Consider the following 24,090-nt stretch of genomic DNA (forward strand, 5'->3'; position numbering starts at 1 on the left):
CGAGGCAGTGATCTATCCATTCCAATGTATTCTTCTTTATTTGAAACTTCGACAGTATCAGAGGACAACAGCCTGGTCCAACTGCCCCTACAGTTGGTTGGTCCCATCAAGTCTGACACCCTGGCTTCCATTATCCTCGTCGAAACCCGGCAGCATCAGCAGTGGAAGCTTTAGTTTGGACTGCTTGAGTGTCGGAACTTACACCTCCAGCCAGTTTCACATGAAGAAGAATAAGAAGCAGAAGTAGATGAAGAATTCTTCGTCGCTTCGTCACTCTCGGAGTAATTCTCTTGATACCCATCTGCTCTCTTCCTCCCACCCTACTATAAGTATTTGAGCTTTCCAATCCTGTCTCGCAACAAACTCTCCCAGGCCACCTCGCATCTGCGCCAGGCTCATCGTCACTTGGCAAGGCTACCATCTTTTTCTGTGCAGCTGTGGGGCTGAAGCTGGAGGTCGGAGCTAGCTCCTGATTCGTAAGATAAGCTTTGAACGGTTCTTGTCATGCTTGTGTCTGTGTCGACGGAAGAGAAGAGCGATCTTGGATAGAGTGTGAGGTACTGCTCTGGCTTCATGGATTTGATAAAGGAGGAAATAACGCGATCCTTGAGATGGTGTTGTTTCGTGATTCGGACTCGCCTGCATTGACGATATAAAAATACTCGCGGCCCTGTTTAAAAGGAGTATTTGCATTAGAGTTCCGATTCTCTCAACCCCGTTGTGCGATCCGTAATGGGTGGCGGTGGCTCTTTGAACTGATTACAGCACCAATAATCCTGAATTAGGAGTACCTTCTTTGTTTTCTTGCACAGGCTTGTGTCCCATTGACGCGCTTAGTTCATCCTGTTCTTGAAAAGCTTTGGTAGTTGACCTGGACAGGGAAGATCGTTCCCTTCATTCGCGCAATGTATTTCGTCATTTGTGATTTTAGGTGGCGATGTAGTACAGATGTCATGAATCGAAAGCAATCAGGTCAGTGATCAATTCAATGAATCCCAGTTCGCGACGAGGGGATGGTGTAGACAAGTTACTCGTGGTTTTTGCACCATGCACGTGCAGGATTCACCTCCTTTAGGTTTCGTCATCCGCGCTAATGCTCTGGCTATGAACAGTAGAATGAGGACGGTGTCCAAGAGGCAATCAAGTCAATACCTCGTCAAACAGGAACATGATGCTTGGATGGATGTCTGCGCACTTTTTTTTTTTTTTTTTTGTACTCAATTGTTAGAAAGATCGGCAAAACTTTTCCTGATAATCTTTCCATTCCTTTTGATATTCAGAGCTTGTTCGGCGGATCTATCCACGATGGGTGTCTCAGGACCAGCTCACTTTGTGTTCATCCACGGTGGTGGATTTGGTGCGTGGACCTGGTACCGAGTAGTCGACCAACTACGGAAGAAGGGCCAGAAGGCCACAGCCATCGATCTCACAAGCTGCGGCCGAGACTCCGTTGACCCCAACACTGTAACCTCGTTTATGGATTACAACCAGCCTTTGGTCGAATTCATGCAGACCCTCGCTCCCAACGAGAGGGTTAGTACAACGAATTTGTTTTATTTTGTTTTATTTATTTTTAATTGGACGTTCATTGTTGTAAGGATCGACTTCCTTTGATGAATTTGCCGTAGCATCTCTATGCGCCATGTCAAATGTATTCAACGTTTTATATGAATGTGGCGCATGTAGTGTCTGTGTTTCGTGCGTCTCTTAAGTCGACAACATTGCGCTCTCTGATCTTTACGCTAAACTCGTATTGTTGAGCGTATATTCGGCACTTTGAAGCCGTTTTACTCAGCATATTGTCTGGGTTTTAGCTCCAATTCACCCAATTAAGGTCATAAAGTTCGTCAAAATTTCTAGTCTTCATTATCCCTGCTGCTGTGTTGCTGCAGATTGTCCTAGTTGGGCACGATCTGGGAGGCCTGAGCGTGACATATGCAATGGAACACTTTCACAAGAATATTTCGGTGGCTGTCTTCATTGCCGCCATGATGCTACCCAGCGGATTCCCTCTCACGTTGGAGGTGCTTATTTCTTCTTCTCCTTCTGCCTTCAAGTTCACGGTAGATGAAGCATGTGTCTTGCTGTTGTTGTTGTCTGGCTACGCTAAATTGTTTGATTCCCCCTCTGATCATACACACTTCAACATTGCAGCTATTCGAGTTGGACCCAAAGGTGGGCAGCCACATAGAGTACACATTCGGCGATGGAACTCATGCCATGCCCACGTCGTTGTATGTCATGGAGAAGATGCAACCCCAGGTGTTCTACCACATGTGCCCATCTGAGGTTAGAGACCCCTCTCTCTTTTCTCATAAAACTCTGTAGTAATGTCATGGTATCTGCATTAGTAAATACCCATGTGAATAACTCGGAGGCCTATAAACCCTAAAACTCTCTCTGCTCTCACTGCCAGGATGTTGTGTTGGCATCACTCCTTTCGAAGCCTGTGCCGTTGAAAATGCTGGACGGCTCCTATACCCAGTACACAGACGAGAAGTATGGCTCCATTCCTAAAGTTTACATCAAGACAATGAGGGACCGCGTCTTGCCTCCGGACGTCCAGGACGAGGCTTTCTTGTCTGATCCCAACTGCTTGCCTAACGAGATTCGAGAAATTGAGTCCGACCACAGCCCCTTCTTCTCGAAACCTGCCGAACTGGTGCAACAACTGGAGGAAATCTCGGCCACCTACTCCTAAACCATCGAACATACTCTTCCCCTGGCAGTTGTTCTTCGGCTGTTCCAGGGCTGTTTTGATCCTTCGGTCTCTACCATGTCAAGGTTTGATGGCATTATTGGATGAGTGAAGTAGCAAGAGTGCCACTTCGTAGTGCCCCGATCCAAGGATGGAAAAACCGTAAAACATGTACAACTTTATTGGCAAGTATTGAGGTTAGATTAGTACTCGTTATCTGTAGCGTAGTGAATAAGGTGGTAGGCTTCCGAACGGCAGGGGCTCTTTTTATACAGCTCGCTGCTTATCTCTCTGTGTATCTCTTCATCTCTCTCCAGTTGCGTGCTCCAGGAGGTCATGCCGGTGTAAGTTCCAGCATTTGCAACTGGGTTGCAAATGTGAAGTTCAAAGTTCGATGTTGGGTAGGGTGGTTGGTGTGCAATCCAGCACCTTCATGGACTCGGCAGTTGAATGATTCAACGAAATGAGCTTGTGACTGTCTCTCTCTGTAGACTCTTTTGGAAGTGAAATCAGGGCAAGTGAGCACATATCAAGGACTTTATGCGCCGAGTCTGGCTCTGTCTGCACATTAAGATCAGAATGCTGGAGCTGTTATGTAAAGAACACCGGTGCTCTAAGGTCTGCTTTGAAACAATACTTCTCTCGTTCATACCTTGTCACAATCAGCATCGATATAGGTGTGTGTGGGTGTGTTTTTTTTATTGTTTTGTGTTTTTCTTTTCTTCCTTCTCTAGTATGAGAATGAGCATCATGTTTTCTCTTCGTCCACCGTCCATCTTCTGAGACTTCTCGCACAACTCGTCACAAAACAATTGAGTCTTCTGGATTGGAAACTGCAGAAGCTGTAATTTTTCTACTCCAACAAAACTCTTCAATGTGACACATATTCTTGATATAAACCAAAAAAATTGAAAAAGATATAAACCCAAAATTTTCATTAAAAGGTAATTAGGCAACTAGTTTAAGATGGAAAATCAATAGATCATAAGAATTTATGGAATGCAAAGACCAATTATGATAAATATATATATATATATATATATATATATTTGTGAATTTTGAATTTCCACAATTGTATCAAAAGATGATGATGATGATAAAAAATTTAAGTATAGTTAATATTAATATTATTATTATTCTTTATTTTTTGATTTTTTTACATGTCATTAATATTATATAATTTAATAAATACATTAAGTTCTATAAAATTCATAATTATAAGTTTAAATTAGATAAAATATATTTCTTTTCTTTGGATTTTTTTTTTAAAATTATATAGACACACACATATATATATATATATATATATATATATATAATAAAATGTTAAAATGATTTGAGTTATTATTAAATTGATCTACCCAACCTAACCATCATGAAAAAAAATTGACATCTAGATTTTAATTTCTACTATTGGATTAGTAATTAATGAAAATCATTTGCATTCATTATTATTATAATCTTAATGCAAAGATCAATCATGGTGGTTGTCAAAGCTCTTGCTTCCCATAAAAAAAATTTACATTTATATTTAAAAGAGAACTGAAAAAAAGTCTTAATTTGATTTTCTTCCTATGCCTCTTATTTCCTATTAGAGACATATATTTATTATAATTATTACGTAGATAATATGAATAGATAGAAGTATATAAAAGTAGATTAATTTCATAATAGCTTTTAGGAAAGCTTTCTTTGCTTAAAACCAAAAATTTCTTGTCATTGACCTTACGGACTTCTTCAGCCATTATCCATCTTAGAACAATCATAGTCTTTTATTTCTATGGATTTTATCACAAATCTTTTAGTCTTAATTTTTTATGACTCTATATTTGTGATAATAGATTATTTTACCAAGATGGCATATTTTATACCATGTATAAAATCTATCACAACTAAAAAAACAACCAAACTTTTCTTTGACAACATCTATTACTATCATGGATTGCCTAAAGAATTCATATGAGATAAGAAAACTTAATTTGTATCAAGATTTTAAAAAATAATTATGAAAACATAAGATTTTAAAAATTAATTATTATCCATGATTTGATGTTTTTAACTTTTCAAAAGTTGATAATCTTGCGACAAAAGCTTTAACAAATCATTTATCTAAGCTACATACAACAATGAAGGCACAACTAAAAGAGGCTCAAGAACAACAAAAAAGCAACCCAGATGTCTATCTCAAGAAATAACCTCATTTTCATGTTATTGATAAGGTATGATTACTTTGTCATAATATTAAAACTATTTGCTCTTGTAACAAGTTGGATTACCATAGATTTAGACAATTTCTTATTTGTAAACAAGTCGATTTAGTCACTCATTGATTACATCTACCAGAGTTTGTAAAAATCCATAGGTAGCTCCTAGATAGATATTATATACAAAGACAAGACTAAAGCCTTCTTCACTCTTATCAATTCTTTTCTTGTTAATAGTATTATTTCAAGAGTCTGTAGTTTTTTTATCTTTTAGTAATAGCTATTCTAATTTTTTTTAATATACATACTTTCTTATTTTTATTTTATCATACTTCTTTGAAAAAGTCTTACTTATTTATTTACTTTCATCTATTTCTTGTCCTTAAAATCTTCCTAATGCATTGCACTTTACTTTCAGTAAAGTGTTCTTGTTCTGTAGTTGATATAATGATGCATAAGGAGGACATGGTCGAGGATGATATATTATTTTTTATATGATTTTTAAGATTTTATAAGTATATCTAAATTCACTTCAAATAATTATTTCATTTCAAGTTTTATTTTAAAACATATTAAAAGTAATATCTCATAAAAACTTTATGTATTTAAAAAAATAATAAATTAAAATAATAAAATTTTAAAACAAAATATAATCTAGTATGTAATATTTTTATTAAATATTCTATGAACATCCTTTTAAAATATAAATATGATTGATTTAAATAAATTATTGACTAATTTTATTAATATAACTATATAATTTTGATAAAAAATCTAATTATATAGATATTTTATTCATGATTTATTGCTTGATATATATATATATATATATATATATATATATATATAATATAGAATTTTAAATGGTATTGATATAAAATTATATTTATAATATTTTTGATACAAAATAATAATAATAATAATAATAATAAATAAGTTAAATTATCATCAATTAGATTTATAATAAATATTAGATTATGAAATTTAATTCAAAATATTTCAAAACTTTATCAATCTAAATAATAAGATTCAAAATGAGATATTTGTTGATATGTATCTTGTATTATGTTACTATAAGTTTCTTTAGCAAGATATGCTCATTTGATTTCTAACAACTCTAATAAAGGGTTTTAAGAAAGAAAGTAAGGAGAAAAAAGTAGAACCCATGTGAATTAATTGATGTTTGATTTAGAGCTAGTATAATAAAGATGTTCAAATTAATAAAAGAGTTTTTTAGAATTTTTTCCAAATTTCATATAGACATCATTGTGCTGCACAATGTATGTATTCTCTAATAAAATTGAATTCCAATGTAGATTTTCTAATAGATTTAAGTTCAACTCTAAAATAAACCAATAATATTATATGTCTTCTCTGTTGAAGATCAGCAAGATCTTACATAGTTGCCACCATATAGAATTAAACCATGGTTAGTTGCTAGTAGTCAAAAGATAACAAAAGATTAAAAGATATTATTATAGTAGTGACTAGGGTTTCAGGTAGTGACTAGATTAAGAAGAATCTAGGATTTAGTTGGATGTAGGAAAGAAAGATAAAAGCGATTGTAAATAAACTTCATCTACAATCAATATAAACTCTAGCTATAAATAAAGAGTGTTAGAAGTGAAAGTTATCTTACTCCATACTTCACTTTATATACAACCTTGTTGATGCTAAATATTATGGCTTTTAACTTCTCTCTCTATAATAGATTATGAATCCACTCACATTTCCTTGTGAGTTTCTTTGAAGTTATATGAAGACTTTGTTCTTATATGGAGTAGATCATATTGTTGCTAATTTTAGAGTTTTGAAACTCCTAACTTTTAGATTTGATCTAGATGTAGATCTTTGTTTACTCTTACTTGTTGTTAAATGCATGTTAGATTCAAGATTTGATTTGCATCTTATAGTGATATTATAAAACATTAGTGTTGTGTTCTCTTATTGATTAAGATCTTTGGTAGACTAACTTTGTAGTTTCATATGTTAAAAGAGTTTAAAATACTTAAAAGACCTCTTATGGTACCTAGAGGTGATTTATGAGCATAAAAGTGATAAAAGAGTGATAAATCTAATTTGAGACATTTATATTGATCATTGAACTTGTAAGAGGTCCGAAAAGTAAATTTGAGAGTGTTTTGAGAGTAAAAACACTAGTTTATTCACAAAAAAGGCATTCTAAGATCTTAAAGTAGTAACACCTTCTTGCTGATTTTAAGAGCTTTAGGACTATTTCTCTTGATCTTTTTTTATACATCTCTTCATTAAACATGGCTTCAAGTGAGAGTGAAGGCTTGAGAGTAATTGAAAAATTTAGAGGTGAGAATTTTGACTATTGGAAGATCAAAATTGAGCTTTTGTTAGCTTCTTTGGACCTATGGAATATTGTAGATGAAAGTGAAGAGCCTCTAAGCATACATGCTGATACAAAAGAAAAGAAGGACTATAAACATTGTGAAAATGAGGCCTTTGGATTGATTGCATGTAATATTGATGAAGCCAATTTTTTCTACATTATTTCATGTAAAGGACCAACAGAAGCATGGAAGTCTCTTTGCAACATCTATGAGGGCAAGAACCTTATCCAACATCATCTACATAACAAAGAAGTTCTTCACATGTAAGATGGAAGAAGATGAAGACGTCATGGCATATGGCAATAAAGTAAAGACACTTGCAAATCAACTCATAATTGTTGACAAGCTCTTAGAGGAGGCAGATGTTCTCATGACTCTACTCATAAGCTTGCCAAAATCCTACAACTACGTCATTATAGCTTTGAATCCATCAAGATGAAAGAACTCACAATGGACTATGTAACAATAAGACTTAGCCATGAAGTAAACAAGAAGAAAGAAAAAAAATTTCAAAGTGAAGATTCAGCATTCTACTCACAATAAGGCAAAGACAACTATTCAAATCAATGAGATAATTTTAAAACTTGCTTTATTTGTAGTAAAGTAAGATATTTTGCTCAAAATTGCTATAAAAGTAAAAAGATAGAAAATGAGAATGTAAATAATATATAAGATGAATTTGGAGGATAAAATTATACATTCATAGCAACAAATGGCACTTCTATGGCTACGATATTAAGATGGATTGTAGACTCAGGTTGTTCCAAGCATATGATACTTTATAAATATTCATTTGATACTTATGAGGCTATTTCAGTATTAAATGTGATTTTGGTACATAGTAACATGTGTGAAGCCATTGGAATTGATTCTATTATGGTGGAGGTGGTTGTAAATGGACAAACCAATAGGATCATATTTAAAAATATCTTCCATGTACCTAAGATAAAATAAAACCTACTTTTGATGAATAAACTTATAATAAAAGGTTTTATAATTCAATTCAATAAAAATGGATATTTTATAAAAACTTTGAGTGAAAATATAGTTGTCGAAGGCTTTAGAGAGGATAATTTGTACTACCTCAAGTATAAGAAGGTCAACAAAATAGAGGTAGCTACATTTTTTGAATTTACATCAAACTAAGACAAGTTGAATATGTAGCATCATCGCCTTGGCTATTAAATGTGAAGAGTATGGGAAAGCTTAAGTCTATAATAATTAGCTTAGATTTTAGAAAAATAAGCCAAAATGCAATATACCTTACATGTAAAGGATGCATATAAGGCAAACAACAAAGGACCTCATTTCTAAGTGATGTAGCAACATATCCTACAAAGTTGTTGGAGATTGTCCATTCTGATGTATAAAGTCCTATAATAAAATAGAAGTATTAGAGAAATAAAGTATTTTTTTCATTTTTATTGATGATTTTTCAAGAAAGATTTGGATTTACATTCTTAAAGTAAAAAAAGAGTATTTTAAGAAATTTAAAGAATTTAAAGCACTTCTTAAGAAATAAAGTGAGTCCAAGTTCAAGGTACTACATACGGACAATAGAAGTGAGTATATGTCTAATCAATTTGATGTTTATTTGAAGAATGAAATAATTGTTACACAAACAACAACTCTATATATTCTACAACAAAATGGTGTGGCTAAAAAGGCAAATTGAATTATTATAGAAATAGCAAGAAGCATGCTTCATACTTAAAATCTTGATTATGAATTTTGGATGAAGTTGTTATGAATGCAATATATACAAAGAATAGGTATTCAATAACTATTCTTACATCAATAACACCACAAGAAGCTTAGAGTAGAAGACAACCTTATATTTTACATATGAAGACCTTTGGATGTATTGTATATGCAAAGACACCAAATTATACGAGATTCAAACTTAATGCAAAAAGTACAAAGTATGTTTTTTTAGAATATTGTGAAGATACCAAGGTATAATGTGTTTGGATATCAAAAAGATCATCAAAAGTCATGATATTGAATTTTTAGAGCATAAAAGTGACTGTGAATATTTAAAAATATGTCTAAGTAGGCGTAATGATGTATCTATAAACACATCTCTAATTCCAGCAACAAAAGAAAAAGATGAAAAAATGAAGATGATAAAGGTGTGAATGAAGATAAAAACGCAAAGAAGATGAAAAAGAAGGCCTTAAAAATTTCAAGGACCAACAATGAAGATGTTGAAGATGAAGATGATGATGATGATGATGAAGAGTATCAACATTTAAGTAAAAAAAAAGACAAGCTTTAAGAGAAAAAAAGCTTAGAAGAGAGATTGTAGTACAACAAGCTGAATCATCTTTAAATGAAAGAAGATATTCCTTGAAAGAAAGAAGACCTTGTGACGAATGATAGAAGAACCACTTCTTTCCTCAAATAAGTGATAAATATGCAAAGGTTTTGTCACGGCCATAATCATGTAAGCTAATAATTACATATAGAAATAGGTAGAAGTAAGTAAAAGTAGATAAAAGTAAGTTAATTCTATAATATTTAATATAGAAGCGTCCTAGAAACTTCCTAGACGCTGCTTTGACTTCATAGGTGTCTTTAATTGACTTTTTGGATTAGAAACGTGGTCAACAAGTTGGCCATGTGCCACACATGTTGTTAGCTTGAAGATCAAGCTAATTATGTGGCCCACACGTAGAAAAACTTGCCTTGTAAGTCAAGGCATGTGTCCTACAAAGTCAACACATATTGGAGGTCCTATAGAACGTCGCCACGTAGCCCCTAGTTAGATAGTATATATAGAGACAAGAGTGAAGGCTTCTTCACTCTTGTCAACTCCTTTCTTGCTTCTAGTCCAGGTTCAAGAGTCTTTAGTTTCTTATCTTGTGGCAATAGCCATTCCAGTTTCCTTTTAATATACCTACTTGTTTATATTTTGACTTATTATATCGAGATAGCCTTTTTGTGTATATTTTCCCTCATCGAGTCTTTATCCTTGACAGATTGACAAGAGTACACTTACAATATCAGAGCTTTGTTTTTCTTGAATAAGAGTGGATTACCCCTTTCTCTTGACAAGACATAAGCGTATTAGAAGTTTGCGGATTATCCACTTCTAAACTGATATTATTCTTAGTATCTTCTTTGTTATCAAGTCTTTCTTTTCCTTTGTCTTGAGCAATATCAAACAAATTTTTCTTCTTAGTGTCATTATGGCAGAGCTTGTTGAAATGAAGAGTGCAATGGCACAAATGCAAGAGCAAATGAGGGAGTTAATGCTTGCGATGCATCAACTCAATTCACCAACACAGGAAAGAACAAGAATAGCAGAAAGTGGGGATATAGAGATGATCGGAGCTGCTTCAACATCTACAACAAATCACGTTCCTTTTTCAATTGTACAACACCCTATAAGCACTAGAGAACCAAGAATTGCATTACCTGAGAAATTTGATGGTACGAGATCAAAGTTTTGAGGGTTCATCAATCAAGTACAATTGGCAATTGAACTTCAACCGCAAAGCTATCCAACTCCAGGATCACAAGTCAGGTTTATTGGCACTCTACTTTCTGGTTCTGCATTATCGTGGTTTTCGTCTTTTCTTGAACAACAAAATCCAATATTGGACAATTTGGAAGCTTTTTTGGTGGAGTTTCGATCTATGTATGGTGAACACGATGCAACTCGTGTTGCAACAAATAAGATCCGAATTCTGCGACAAGGAAATCGCTCAGTAACAGTGTATGCTTCACAATTTCGACAACTTGCAATTGACATCAAGTGGGATGATGCTGCACTCATCAGTCAATTTCTTTATGGATTGCAATACGAAGTAAAGAAATTGATGCTCAACTTACCTGATCCTCAAACTTTGAGTCAAGCAATCGATTTTACGGTAAAATGTGATAATCGACTTTTTGAATTTCGATCCGAGAATCATTCACGGGAACCTCAACGTTATTACTCAATGACAACATCAACATCTTCGCCAAACGTACATTCGAAAGTAGAAGACATGCAAATTGACGCGGTACGTTTTAAACCCCTAACTGAGCAAGAAAAGATTCGTCGTCGTCAAGAAGGATTATGTTTATATTACGGAGAACCTAAGCACATTGCTCAACATTGTCCAAAGAAACGACGCAACTATAAAATGAGGGGTACGACGGTCAAAGAAGACAACATGTCGAAAAACGGATTCGTCCAGCTACAATAGGGACCGTGCAGCTGGAACCTTGTACAATTCCTAATAAAGATCCTATCCTCTCCTCAGAACCCTCTCCTTGTTTTATAATAGACTTATATTTAGGACCTAAGAATTACAAAGCCTCTGCTTTATTAGATTCAGGAGCCTCAGCATGTTTTTTAGATGAACAATTTGTTAAAAGTCGTAAAATACTTTTTGTACAGAAACCTAAACCAGTACATGTAGAAGTCATAGATGGTCGTCCCTTGACTTCTCGAGATGTCACTCATGAAACTCATCCTATAAAAGTAACAATAGACGGTCATGATAGCTACATAGCTTTTAACATAATTAAATCCCCGTCCAATCCAGTTATTTTAGGTTTATCTTGGCTAGAAAAATATAACCCTCGAATAGATTGGCATTCACGTAAACTTGACTTTTCCCAGAGCGTTATTAATAGTTCTACCAACCAAGTAAAAAATTATAAGTCTAGTATAGTAAAACCCGTACTGATAGGTGCAAAAGCATTTATACACGCAGCAAAAGAAGGATCAACTTTTGTTATTTATACTGCACTTATTTCTGAAAACGTAAAGACTTCAAGTGGCATTCCAAGTCAATATCAGGAGTATCAAGACGTTTTTGAGAAAAAGAATGCAGATATTCTTCCTGAGCATCGCCCATATGATTGTTCAATCGACCTCAAGGAAGGAACTCAGCCACCATTTGGACCAGTTTACAGTTTATCGTAAGATGAGATGGCTGAACTCAAGACATATATTGACGAGAATTTAGCGAAGAATTTCATACGCCATTCAAAATCTCCAGCAGGAGCTCCAATTCTATTCGTAAAGAAAAAAGATGGATCTTTACGAATGTATGTTGATTATCGAGGACTCAACAAGATCACAATCAAGAACAGGTATCCATTACCTTTGATATCAGGACTCCTTGACCAGTTGAATCAAGCTAAGATCTATACAAAAATAGATCTAAGAGGAGCATATAATCTAGTACGGATCAAAGAAGGAGATGAATGGAAGACTGCGTTTCGAACCAGGTATGGACATTTCGAATATAATGTCATGCCCTTTGGACTCACGAATGCACCAACTGCTTTTCAACATCTCATGAATGATGTATTTCGTGAATTCTTAGACAATTTTGTCGTCTGCTATCTAGACGATATCCTGATCTATTCTAAGAATGTCGAAGAACATGAAATACATGTTCGTCAAGTATTACAAAAACTTAGAGATGCAAGATTGTACGCCAAGATGGAAAAGTGTGTATTTCACACTACTCAAGTTGACTTTTTAGAATACATCATTTCAAATGATGGTCTTATGATGGATTCTAAGAAAGTCCAAACAATCATGGATTGGAAGATTCCAAGGACAGTAAGAGATGTCTAATGTTTCTTGGGATTTGCCAATTACTACCGGATCTTCATCAAAGATTTCTCACGAGTTGCAGCTCCACTTACATGCTTGACTAGTAAAGATAAATTCCAATGGAATCAAGAAGCGGAAGCAGCATTTGAAGCCTTGAAGACATCGTTTGTCTCTGCACCAGTCTTATATCGTGTTGATTTTTCCAAGGCATTTTTTATGGAAACAGATGCATCAGATTTTGCCTTGGGTGCAGTTTTATCACAAATGGGAACAGATGACAAACTTCATCTGATAGCTTTTCATTCAAGAAAATTCTCAGCAGCTGAGATCAATTATGAGATCCACGATAAAGAACTTCTTGCGATCGTGGATTCCTTTCAAGAATGGCGTCATTATCTAGAAGGCGCTTCTAGTCCAGTCACTGTATATACAGATCACAAGAACCTCGAGTATTTCATGTCAGCACGCATATTGAATCGTCGTCAAGCTCGTTGGAGTATGTCTTTGTGAAGATTCGAGTTCATTATCACTTATCGGCCAGGAAAATAACAAGGTTTGTCTGATGCCCTATCTATACGTTCTTATTTTGGACCAAAAGAAGGAGATGCAGCTTTTGAGCAACAAAGAACGGTCCTCTTGAAACCGGAGCAATTTCATCTCCGAGCAATGAAATCAACATTGACTGTTGATTCAACTTTTCTCAAGCAAATCCAGTCTAGTATGTCCTCAGACCCTCTTGTTTATGATATCGAGAATAATTCTTCCAAGTCTCATGATCCTTCTAAGTTCGAGTTCAAGAATAATCTATTATATTTTGAAGGACGCCTATATGTTCCAGAAGGAGAAGCACGTTTACGTGTTCTTCAAGCAGGTCATGACTTTCCAGCAGCAGGGCACTTTGGATATAATAAGACTTTGGAACTCATATCAAGAGATTTTTGGTGGCCACAAATGTGGAAGTCAGTCAAAGACTTTGTACAATCATGTGATATTTGTTCAAGATCAAAAATTCCTCGTCATCGACCTTACGGACTTCTTCAGCCATTACCTATACCAGAACAACCATGGTCTTCTGTTTCTATGGATTTCATCACAGATCTTCCAAGCTCAAGATCTTATGATTCTATATTTGTGATAGTAGATCGTTTCACCAAGATGGCACATTTTGTGCCATGTACAAAATCTATCACAGGTGAAGAAACAGCTAAGCTTTTCATTGATAATATCTATCGCTATCATGGATTACCTAAAGATATCATATCAGATAGGGGAACTCAATTTGTGTCAAGATTTTGGAGGACCCTTTTCAAGATTTTAAAAGTGGACATAAAGCTATCTTCGACTTTCCATCCTCAAACTGATGGACAAACAGAGTGCGTAAACCAAGTCTTGGAGCAATATTTAAGGTGTACTATCAACTACCAACAAGATGATTGGACAACCCTTCTGCCATTGGCAGAGTTTGCTTATAATAATTCGGTACATTCTTCCACGCAACAAACACCTTTCTTTACCAATTATGGCTATCATCCACGACTTGATACTTTTGATTTTTCAAAAGTTGATAATCCTACAGCAGAAGATATGGCAAATCGGTTGTCAGAGTTACATGCAATAATGAAGACGCAATTGAAGGAAGCTCAAGAATGACAAAAGATAAATGTAGATCTATATCATAAGGAGCAACCACAAATCAACGTGGGTGATAAGGTATGGCTACTTCGTCGCAATATCAAGACTACTCGACCTTGTGACAAGTTGGACTATCGTAGGCTTGGCCCCTTTTCTGTTTCTGAACAGATCAACCCAGTTGCATATCGGTTACATCTACCGGAGTCAATGAAGATCCATCATGTATTCCACGTGTCTCTTCTTGAACCATATAAGACAGTGGATATACAAGGAAGAAGACAAATGCCACCGCCTCCTATAGAAGTAGATAATAATGAAGAATTTGAGGTGGAAGAGATATTAGACTCAATGCGGTGCCGAAATAAGCTGGAATATCTTGTTCATTGGCGCGGATATGTTATTAGTGAACGCACATGGGAGCCATCCAAGAATCTAGGAAATGCATCAGCTAAAGTCAAAGTTTTTCATCAATGACATTTATCAAAACCAAGATGAAAATCTCTCTTATAAAAGAGACAAGATTGAGGCAAGATAACATTCAATTTCCTATCCTTGTTTGTAACTTCTTTGCATTTGTGACGCTAATTAGATGGAGAGCCAACAACCAGCGGATTCAACTCAAGAACCTTCGTTTGCTGACCTGCCGGACGAGACATTACGATTGTCACAACCTTCAAGACGACGCAATCGAGATGAAGATCTTCAAGAACGACATGTTCTTTCTCGAACAGATGGTGAGATACAATGCGTTTGGTATCACGATTTGGGAAGGGACTCTCGATATTTGGTGATTTTGCTAGAGGTGGGAACAACTCCTGATGGTGTTCCGAATATTCTATTCGAAGGAAGTTACGAAGGCCTCAACAATGATCAAATAACTGGGTGGTCTTCCCACCCTGGTATGGGACACTACCGATGGTTGAGAGGCCCTATCAATCATCTTCGAAGAGAACAGAGATCAGAGTATGTGGCGAATACAATTCGTCGCATCATAGATTTCCTCAACATATGATGACCGCTCCTCGTGGAACTCGTCTCTAGAAGGGGGGGTAATGTCACGGCCATAATCATGTAAGCTAATAATTACATATAGAAATAGGTAGAAGTAAGTAAAAGTAGATAAAAGTAAGTTAATTCTATAATATTTAATATAGAAGCTTCCTAGAAACTTCCTAGACGCTGCTTTGACTTCATAGGTATCTTTAATTGACTTTTTGGATTAGAAACGTGGTCAACAAGTTGGCCATGTGCCACACATGTTGTTAGCTTGAAGATCAAGCTAATTATGTGGCCCACACGTAGAAAAACTTGCCTTGTAAGTCAAGGCATGTGTCCTACAAAGTCAACACATATTGGAGGTCCTATAGAACGTCGCCACGTAGCCCCTAGTTAGATAGTATATATAGAGACAAGAGTGAAGGCTTCTTCACTCTTGTCAACTCCTTTCTTGCTTCTAGTCCAGGTTCAAGAGTCTTTAGTTTCTTATCTTGTGGCAATAGCCATTCCAGTTTCCTTTTAATATACCTACTTGTTTATATTTTGACTTATTATATCGAGATAGCCTTTTTGTGTATATTTTCCCTCATCGAGTCTTTGTCCTTGACAGGTTTCTTTCTTTGCTCATTCATTATCTTTGTGTGATGCTATAAAGTTCCAAGATGTAATAAAATAGAAGAAGGCTATAAAAAAAGAGTATCAATCTCTTATGAACAATGGTATATGGAAATTGACATTTTTTTCTACAAATCAATTTAATGTTGGTTATAAATAGATATTTAAGACTAAAAAAAAATACAATGGATGTAATAGTGAGGCATAAGGTAAGATAAGTTGCTAAAAGATATTTACAAGTTATTAGAATTGACTTCAATGACACTTATGCACATATTGCCAAATTCACTACTATTAGAACCATTGTGGCAATTGAAGCAGTAATGGACTTAAAAATATACCAAATAGATGTGAAGACATCCTTTTTAAATGAAGAATTATAAGAAGACATCTATATAGACCAAACTCAAGGATTTGTATAATAATATAAAGAACACCTTGTATGCAAGTTGAAAAAATCTTTATATGAATTGAAACAATCACCTAGAGTATGGTACTAACATATTGACATATTTTTTTATCAATAAGAGATTTATAAGGAGTGAGACTGATCATTTATTATATGTGATACAATCTAAAGAATTCTTATTGATTGTAATCCTCTATGTTGATGATTTAATCATCTTGGTTAATAATATGAAAAAGATGGATTGAATGAAGGCCATATTAGAAAAGGAGTATGAAATGAGTGATTTGAGAGAGCTCCACTATTCTTTAGCAGTGGAGTTTGTAAGAGATCATGGTAATAAGCTCATTACAATGATACAAATCAAGTACGTTGAAGAATTGTTGAAATGATTCAATATAGAGGAATGCAAGCCTATTAGAATACCTTTGGAAGCCAATTTGAGATTGATGAAGCTTACAAATGAAGAGTATGGAGAAGTTGAAGATAAGAAATAAAGTATTCTCTACAAAGTAGCAATAAACTCACTTATGTATGCAATGGTGGCTACAAGAGTGGATCTTGCATTTAATATGAGTGTTATGAGCCAACTTATATCTAAAGTTGGGTCTTTGCATTAGGCAACAATAAAAAAGATATAGAAGTACTTGAAAGATATAAAAAACTTTAAATTATGCCTTAGTAGTTAGAACATTGATTTGCAAAGATATTGTGATGTGGATTGGATTGCAGATGCAAATAATAAAAAATCTACAATGAAATATGTGTTCTTTATTGGAATAGGAGTCATTTCATGGAACAGCAAGAGACAACCTATCATTACAAGATCAACCATAGAAGTTGATTATATGACAGCAAGTTATTGTACAATAGAAGCATGTTGGATAAATCAATTCTTATAAGACTTTGAACTAGTGCAATTGAAAGTAACTCCAATAATATGTGATAACTAAAAATATCTTGTATTTGCTAAGAATCCAAAGCACCATTCAAAAATTAAGCACATTGATGTTTAACATCATTTCATACAAGAGAAAATTGAAGATGGAATAATTGGTATGAAGTATTGTGCTATAAAAGACATACTTGCTGATGTACTTACAAAAGCATAGATAAAGGATAGATACAACAAATTGATAGAGGCATTAGGCTTGAAAGTCTTTTGATAATTAGCAAAGCAGGAGTGTATAAGTTCAATAAGATCTTGCATAGTTGTAACTACATAGAGTTAAATCATAGTAAGCTACTAGTAGTCAAAAGATAACAAAGGATTAAAAGATGTTATTATAGTAGCAGCTAGGATTTTAGCATATAATTAGTTTAAAAAGAATCCAAGGTTTAGTTGGATGTAGGAAAGAAGGATGAAAATAATTTTAAATAAACTTCATCTACAGTCAGTATAAATTTTAGCTATAAATAAAGAGTATTGGAAGTGAAAGTCATCTTACTCCACACTTCACTTTGTATGCAATCTTACTAATGCTAAGTGTTGTGGCTTCTAACTTCTCTTTCTTCAATATTTTCTATTAGATTGAATGTAATTTTTATAAGCGCATTTGTAATCTGTCCAATAATTCTTTAATTTTAAAAAATAAATTCAAATTTGATTATATTTTTAATATTTTTATTATATATTAAGTTTCAATACAAATCTAAAATCCAAGGCTCATATTTATATATACATGTATATATATATATATATATATATATATATATATATAATTTGATGGTTTAAAATAAAATAAAATATTTCTTTTTTTAACTTAAGATTTTAAAAAATAAAAGAAAAATATCATATGTATCATTTATTAATCCTCAAAATTCCATTTCTAAGATCTCAACCTATTTGAATTTTAATAACCTTCAATCTAATCCTTCAATCATGCTTAAATTTATAGCATATAATAAAAACAACTATAATCATAATACACAAATTTTTATATGCAGATTTATTTTATCTAAGTCATAAGATAAATCTACATGTAATATTTATCAAATTCATAAAATATTTATCAAAGTCATAAGATTCTTCCAAATATAAACCTTTTTTTTATTTCACAAAACTAGATTTATCAAAAATAATTCTAACTTTCCAAAGTTCTTACAAATTCATTACTAATTTAAATTATGTAAAACCAATGCTCAAAAAAATCCTATAAAGCATCATGGACATATATACTTATCCTAATTTTTACCTATATAATTAAATAGAAGTAGGTAAAAGTAAATTTAATTCATAATATTTTATAGAGAAACTTCTTAAAAGCATCATAGATGCTATTTTGACTTTATATGTGTTTGTAGTTGATTAATAGGTTAGAAACTTGGTCAACATGTTAACTATGTATTGGTGGCTTGTAAAATAAGCTAACTATGTGGTGCTTATATAAAAAACTTACGTTGCAAGTTAATATACATATCTTGTAAAGTCAACGTGTTTTAAAAGTCTTATAGAATATTGCCATGTAGCTCCTAATTAAGAGTATATATAGAAGCTAGAATGAAGCCTTTTTCACTCTTGTCAACACCTTTTTAGTCCTTAATCTTCTTTCAATACTTTCTATTCTTTTTATTTTTAGCAATAATCATTCTAGATCCATATTATATCATCTTTGAGTGACTTTCTAGTTTTTTTCAGTGATACAAGAGTGTATTGAAGATTTCTTTCTTTGAGATTCATAACTTTGACATAAAGTCTTCTTTCAAATCTTATTCTCTAATTTATAAAAGAACCTTGGATCCATTGTAGGTGTATGGTTTTGTATCTTGGAATTTGATCTTGACCGAGGTTGATAACTAGTCCTCTTTGAATATTAATTTTTGATAATTTGAAGTAATTTCTACTTTAATCTATTATTAAATTTCTTCTAAACATGTCTATATAAATTTCTTATCTCATTTACTTTGATTTGGCTCATTTATGCCTTTACAAAGTAAAAAGAAGTCTCTTCTATAAAAGGCAGTATTAAGACTAATGTATTTATTATATTTTTATAATTTATTATTATTTTTTTATTACATATTTTTACTAGGCTCTTTTATAATAACATCTATTTTTTTATTTTTTACCATATAGTCATGTTATCACACAACAACATCATTTTTTTAGATAATATTGAGCACTATGCTTAAGTTCTCTACAATATAAGCACAATCTTTCTTAACAACAAGACTTTTCTTGCTCAATGAAAGATTTAAAAAATATTGCATCAATTTTCATATCTTTTATATTTGAATCAATGAATTGAGAAGATGTTGGTATTGCTATTGAATTAAAATATTGTTAAAGCCTACTTGAATTACTTTTTGATCAAAATTCAAAAAATCATTTTTCACACTTTATAGCAAAGTTAATTGCTTGATTTAATATTTGAAGATCAAATAAATTAATCATCAATTTTTTTTATCTCATATTGTAATTTATAAAGTAATTTATTAATGAATAAAGTATCATCCTATTTAATATTAGTTGTAAGTTGTCAAAATTGTGAAACATACAACATTATAAATTAATTTTTTTATTGCAAAATCTGGATCTTATTTGTTGCAACATGAATTGCATCATATTCTCCATACATGGATCAAAATTCCACCAAAAAAGTCTTTAAATTATCTAATATTGAATCACATTGTTCAAAAAAAGATAAAAACCATGATAACGCATGACCTCAAAGAAGTGTATCAATAAACCTAACTTCTGATCCTTGAGTTGGATAGCTTTGGAGTTGAAGTTTAGTTGCAAATTATACTTAATTGATGAATCCTCAAAATTTTAATCTTATACCAGTAATCTTCTTGATCAAGGTAATTTTTAGTTCTATAATGCTTAAGTAGTGTTCTATCATGAAAAAAATAGCATGATTTGGTGTAAATATTGTAAGAGCACCAATCATCTTTATATCTTCACTACCTGCCAATCATATTGCTCTTTGTGATAGTAAATTGAATTGATGTATATTAAGTAATAACTTCTTCAATTTCTCTTGCATTTTTTCCATTGCACTCTTCATTTTAGCAAGCTCTACTATAATTATATAATAATAATAAAAATAAAAATATTTAATATCCTTAAAAATAACTAGAAGTGATTTTTTTAAAAAAAAAAATAAATTCTAAGAATAATATTAATTTAGAAGTGGATTATCTACAACTTTTAATATGCTTATGCCTTACTTTAAAAAAAAAAAAAAAAAAAAAAAAAAAAAAAAATCTACACTTAATCAAAAAGATACAAAGCTTTCATATTCTAAAAGTATTCTTATCAATTTGTCAAGAATAAGAACTTGATGAAAGCAAAAAAATAAGTAAGATTTTTTTCAAAGAAAAATAAAAAAATAAAAATAATAAAGTATATATATATATATATATATATATATTCAAAATCTCATAATACTTCTAAGTTTGTATTCAAGAACAATCTATTCTATTTTAAGGAGTACTTAAATATTTGAGAAGGTGAAGCATGATTGCATATTTTTTAAGCTCATCACAACTTTCCAACAATAAGATATTTTAGATATAATAAGACTTTGGAACTAAAATTTAGAGATTTTTGGTGACTTCAAATATAGAAGGTAATCAAAGAATTTATACAATCATATAACACTTATTTAAAATCAAAAATTCTTTGTTATTGACCTTTTGGACTTCTTCACTTATTACCTATTCTTGAACAACTATGGTCTTTTATTTCTATGAATTTTATCATAGTTCTTTTAATCTCATGATTATATAATTCTATATTTATGATAGTAGATTGTTTTGTAAAGATAGCATATTTTGTATTATGTACCAAATCTATTACATGTAAAAAATAAAAAATAAAACTAAATTTTTCTTTGACAACTTTCATCATTATCATGGAAAGATATTATATTGAATGAAAAGATTCAATTTTTATAAAGATTTTAAAATTTACTTTAATTCTAAAAATAGATATAAAATTATATTTAGTTTTTTATTTTTAAATTCATAAATAAATAAAATAAATGAATTAAATTTTAGAGCATTATTTGAGATATACCATCAACTATCAATAAGATGATTGGATAATTCTTTTGCCATTCGCAAAGTTTGCTTATAATAATATGATATACTCTTCTATTCAATAAACATATTTTTTTATTAATTATGATTATCATCTATAATTTGATGATTTTGACTTTTTAAAAGTTGATAATCTTGTAGCAAAAGATTTTACAAATGATTTATTTGAGCTACATATAAGAATAAAGGCACATCTAAAAGAAGTTCAAGAATAACAAAAGACCTATGTAGATGCCTATTGCAAGGAACAACCTCAATTATACGTTGACAACAAGGTATGGTTACTTTGTCATAGTATTAAGACTATTTATTCTTGTAATAAGTTGAATTATTGTAGATTTGGACTATTTTTTATTTCTATATAAATCAATCCAATTGTTTATTAGTAACATCTACCAAAGTCTATGAACATTCATCTCATATTCTACATATCTCATCTTGAGTCATATAAAACAATAAATATCTTGGAAAGAAGACAAATGCCACAACTTCTTATAAAACTAGATAATAATCAAGAATTCGAGGTAGAAGATGTCTCGGATTCAAGGCAACATCAAAATAGGTTGATATATCTTGTTCATTGGTATAGATATAATATGAATGAATGTATATGTAAAAAAAACTTGTAAATGCAGCAAAAAAAGTTGATGCTTTTTATCAATAACATCTATAAATATCAAGATGAATTATAGAAAAACTTTGCTATAAAAGAAACAAAATTAAGAAAAGATTGCATTCTACATTCTATCTTTGTTTGTAATTTTTGTAGATTTGTGGCACTAAAGAAATAAAAAAACCAACAATCAGTAGATTCAACTCAAGAGCTATTATTTATTAACTTATTAGACAAGACATTGTGATTGTTATAGGCTTTAAGATGACATAATAAAGATGAAGATCTTCAAGAACAAAATGTTCTTTTCCAAATAGATGGCAAGATATAATGCATTTGATATCATAACCTTATAAGAAACTCCTAATATTTGGTGATTTTATTAGAGGTAGAAACAATCCCTGATGGTGTTACAAATGTTTTTTTTGAAAGAAATTACAAAGCCCTCAACAAAGCTCAAATAATAGGATAGTCTTTCTGTCCTAAAATGGAACATTATTGATGGCTAAAAGGACCTATCAACTATCTTCAAAGAAAATAAAGATTAAAATATGTGACAAATATAATTTATTACATCTTAAACTTTATCAATATGTAATCACCGCTCTTTGTGGAATTTGTTTCTAAAAGGAAGTATAATATTACAAACATACATATTTATTCCAATAATTATCTAGATAGTATAAATAGGTAAGAATAGATCAAAATGAATAAATTTGATAATATCTTATAGAAAAGTTTCTTAGAAGCTTCATTGATATTATTTTGACTTTACACATGTTTGTAGTTGATTGATAGGTTAGAAAATTAGCCAACAAGTTAACCACATGTTGCATATGTTGTAAAAGCTAACTATGTGGTGCACATATGGAAAACTTGTTTTGCAAGTCAAAATACATGTCTTGTAAGTTTGACAAGTGTTGGAGGTTGTATATAACATCATGATGTAACTCCTAGTTAGATAGTATATATGGAGGCATGAATGAAGCCTTCTTCATTCTTGTTAGTACCTTTCTAGTCATTAGTCTTGTTTCAAGATTTTTTAGTCTGCTTGTCTTGAGCAATAACCATTCTAGTTTAATATTATACTATTTTTGAATGATATTTTAGTCTTTTTGAGTGATACAAGAATGTATTGATCTTTTAGTCCTTTGAAATTCATGTCCTTAACAAGTGGAGTCTTCATGCTATCTTCACATATTATTCCATTATTATTTCTATGTACTTAGTATTGTGTGCTTATTATCAATACTTAAGGATATAGAAGATTTTGACAGCAACCACAATAGGGACAAGGGAAGACAAGGCAGCACTAGCCTCTGATTCATAGAGGCCCAACTTGTGCAAAAAAGGCAATTGATTTGGGCCCTTGATTCACTTAAAATGGAAATAAAGTTATACCTTATTAAATTCAAGGATAGTTTAGCAATTATCATGAAAGTAAAGGATGTATTTGCTATTATCAAGAATGCATGGATATTCTTCATATTTCAACATATTTCAAAGGTATATATGATATTTTTTTCAAAATTAAATCATGATTGTAGTAAAAAAATATTATTCATAGAAAAAGCTAAATATTTTTTATCCTTATAAAAAATCATGAAATACTTTAGATCTATAGAAGATGTAATTTTTTTAAGTTGGTTTTTCATTCTTAACATTTTTATAATGTTTTTTAGAAATTCTTCAATAGTACAAACAAAAATCCAAATATATCCCTCACTTTTGTGATAAAACAAGTACTATTAAATTTAAAGCACAATTTGAAGCCATGTCACCATTCTGAACTTTGCTGTAGAAACAGATGCATCAAATAAGTATTACAAAGTGTTGGAATTGACACATCAAAATATTAATACATTTATTTTTACATTATGAATATACATATATGCATTTAAATATATATATATATATATATATGTTATGAAATCAGTATTCATTTTTTTGAAAATAA

The 24,090-nt window shown here is 31.8% G+C and overlaps 1 protein-coding gene across 3 annotated transcripts; it reads left to right on the plus strand.

Moving 5' to 3' along the window:
• The first annotated feature begins 367 nt into the window (after positions 1 to 367).
• LOC112291142 (methylesterase 17) lies at positions 368 to 3,345 on the plus strand. 3 transcript variants are annotated; one of them, XM_024538195.3, is made up of 5 exons: positions 368 to 557; positions 1,281 to 1,533; positions 1,893 to 2,024; positions 2,155 to 2,289; positions 2,417 to 3,345. In XM_024538195.3, exons 2-5 carry the CDS (start codon positions 1,306 to 1,308, stop codon positions 2,699 to 2,701), a joined length of 780 nt encoding a protein of 259 aa, XP_024393963.1. In that variant the 5' UTR covers positions 368 to 557; positions 1,281 to 1,305; the 3' UTR covers positions 2,702 to 3,345. The 3 variants fall into 3 exon arrangements, with proteins under 3 accessions (XP_024393963.1, XP_024393962.1, XP_024393964.1); XM_024538194.3 differs by having other exon boundaries at positions 368 to 476; XM_024538196.3 differs by having other exon boundaries at positions 368 to 455.
• The last annotated feature ends 20,745 nt before the right edge of the window (positions 3,346 to 24,090 follow it).

The sequence above is a fragment of the Physcomitrium patens genome, chromosome 14 (genome assembly GCF_059467195.1).
Source record: "Physcomitrium patens ecotype Gransden chromosome 14, ASM5946719v1, whole genome shotgun sequence".
NCBI lineage: Eukaryota > Viridiplantae > Streptophyta > Bryopsida > Funariales > Funariaceae > Physcomitrium > Physcomitrium patens.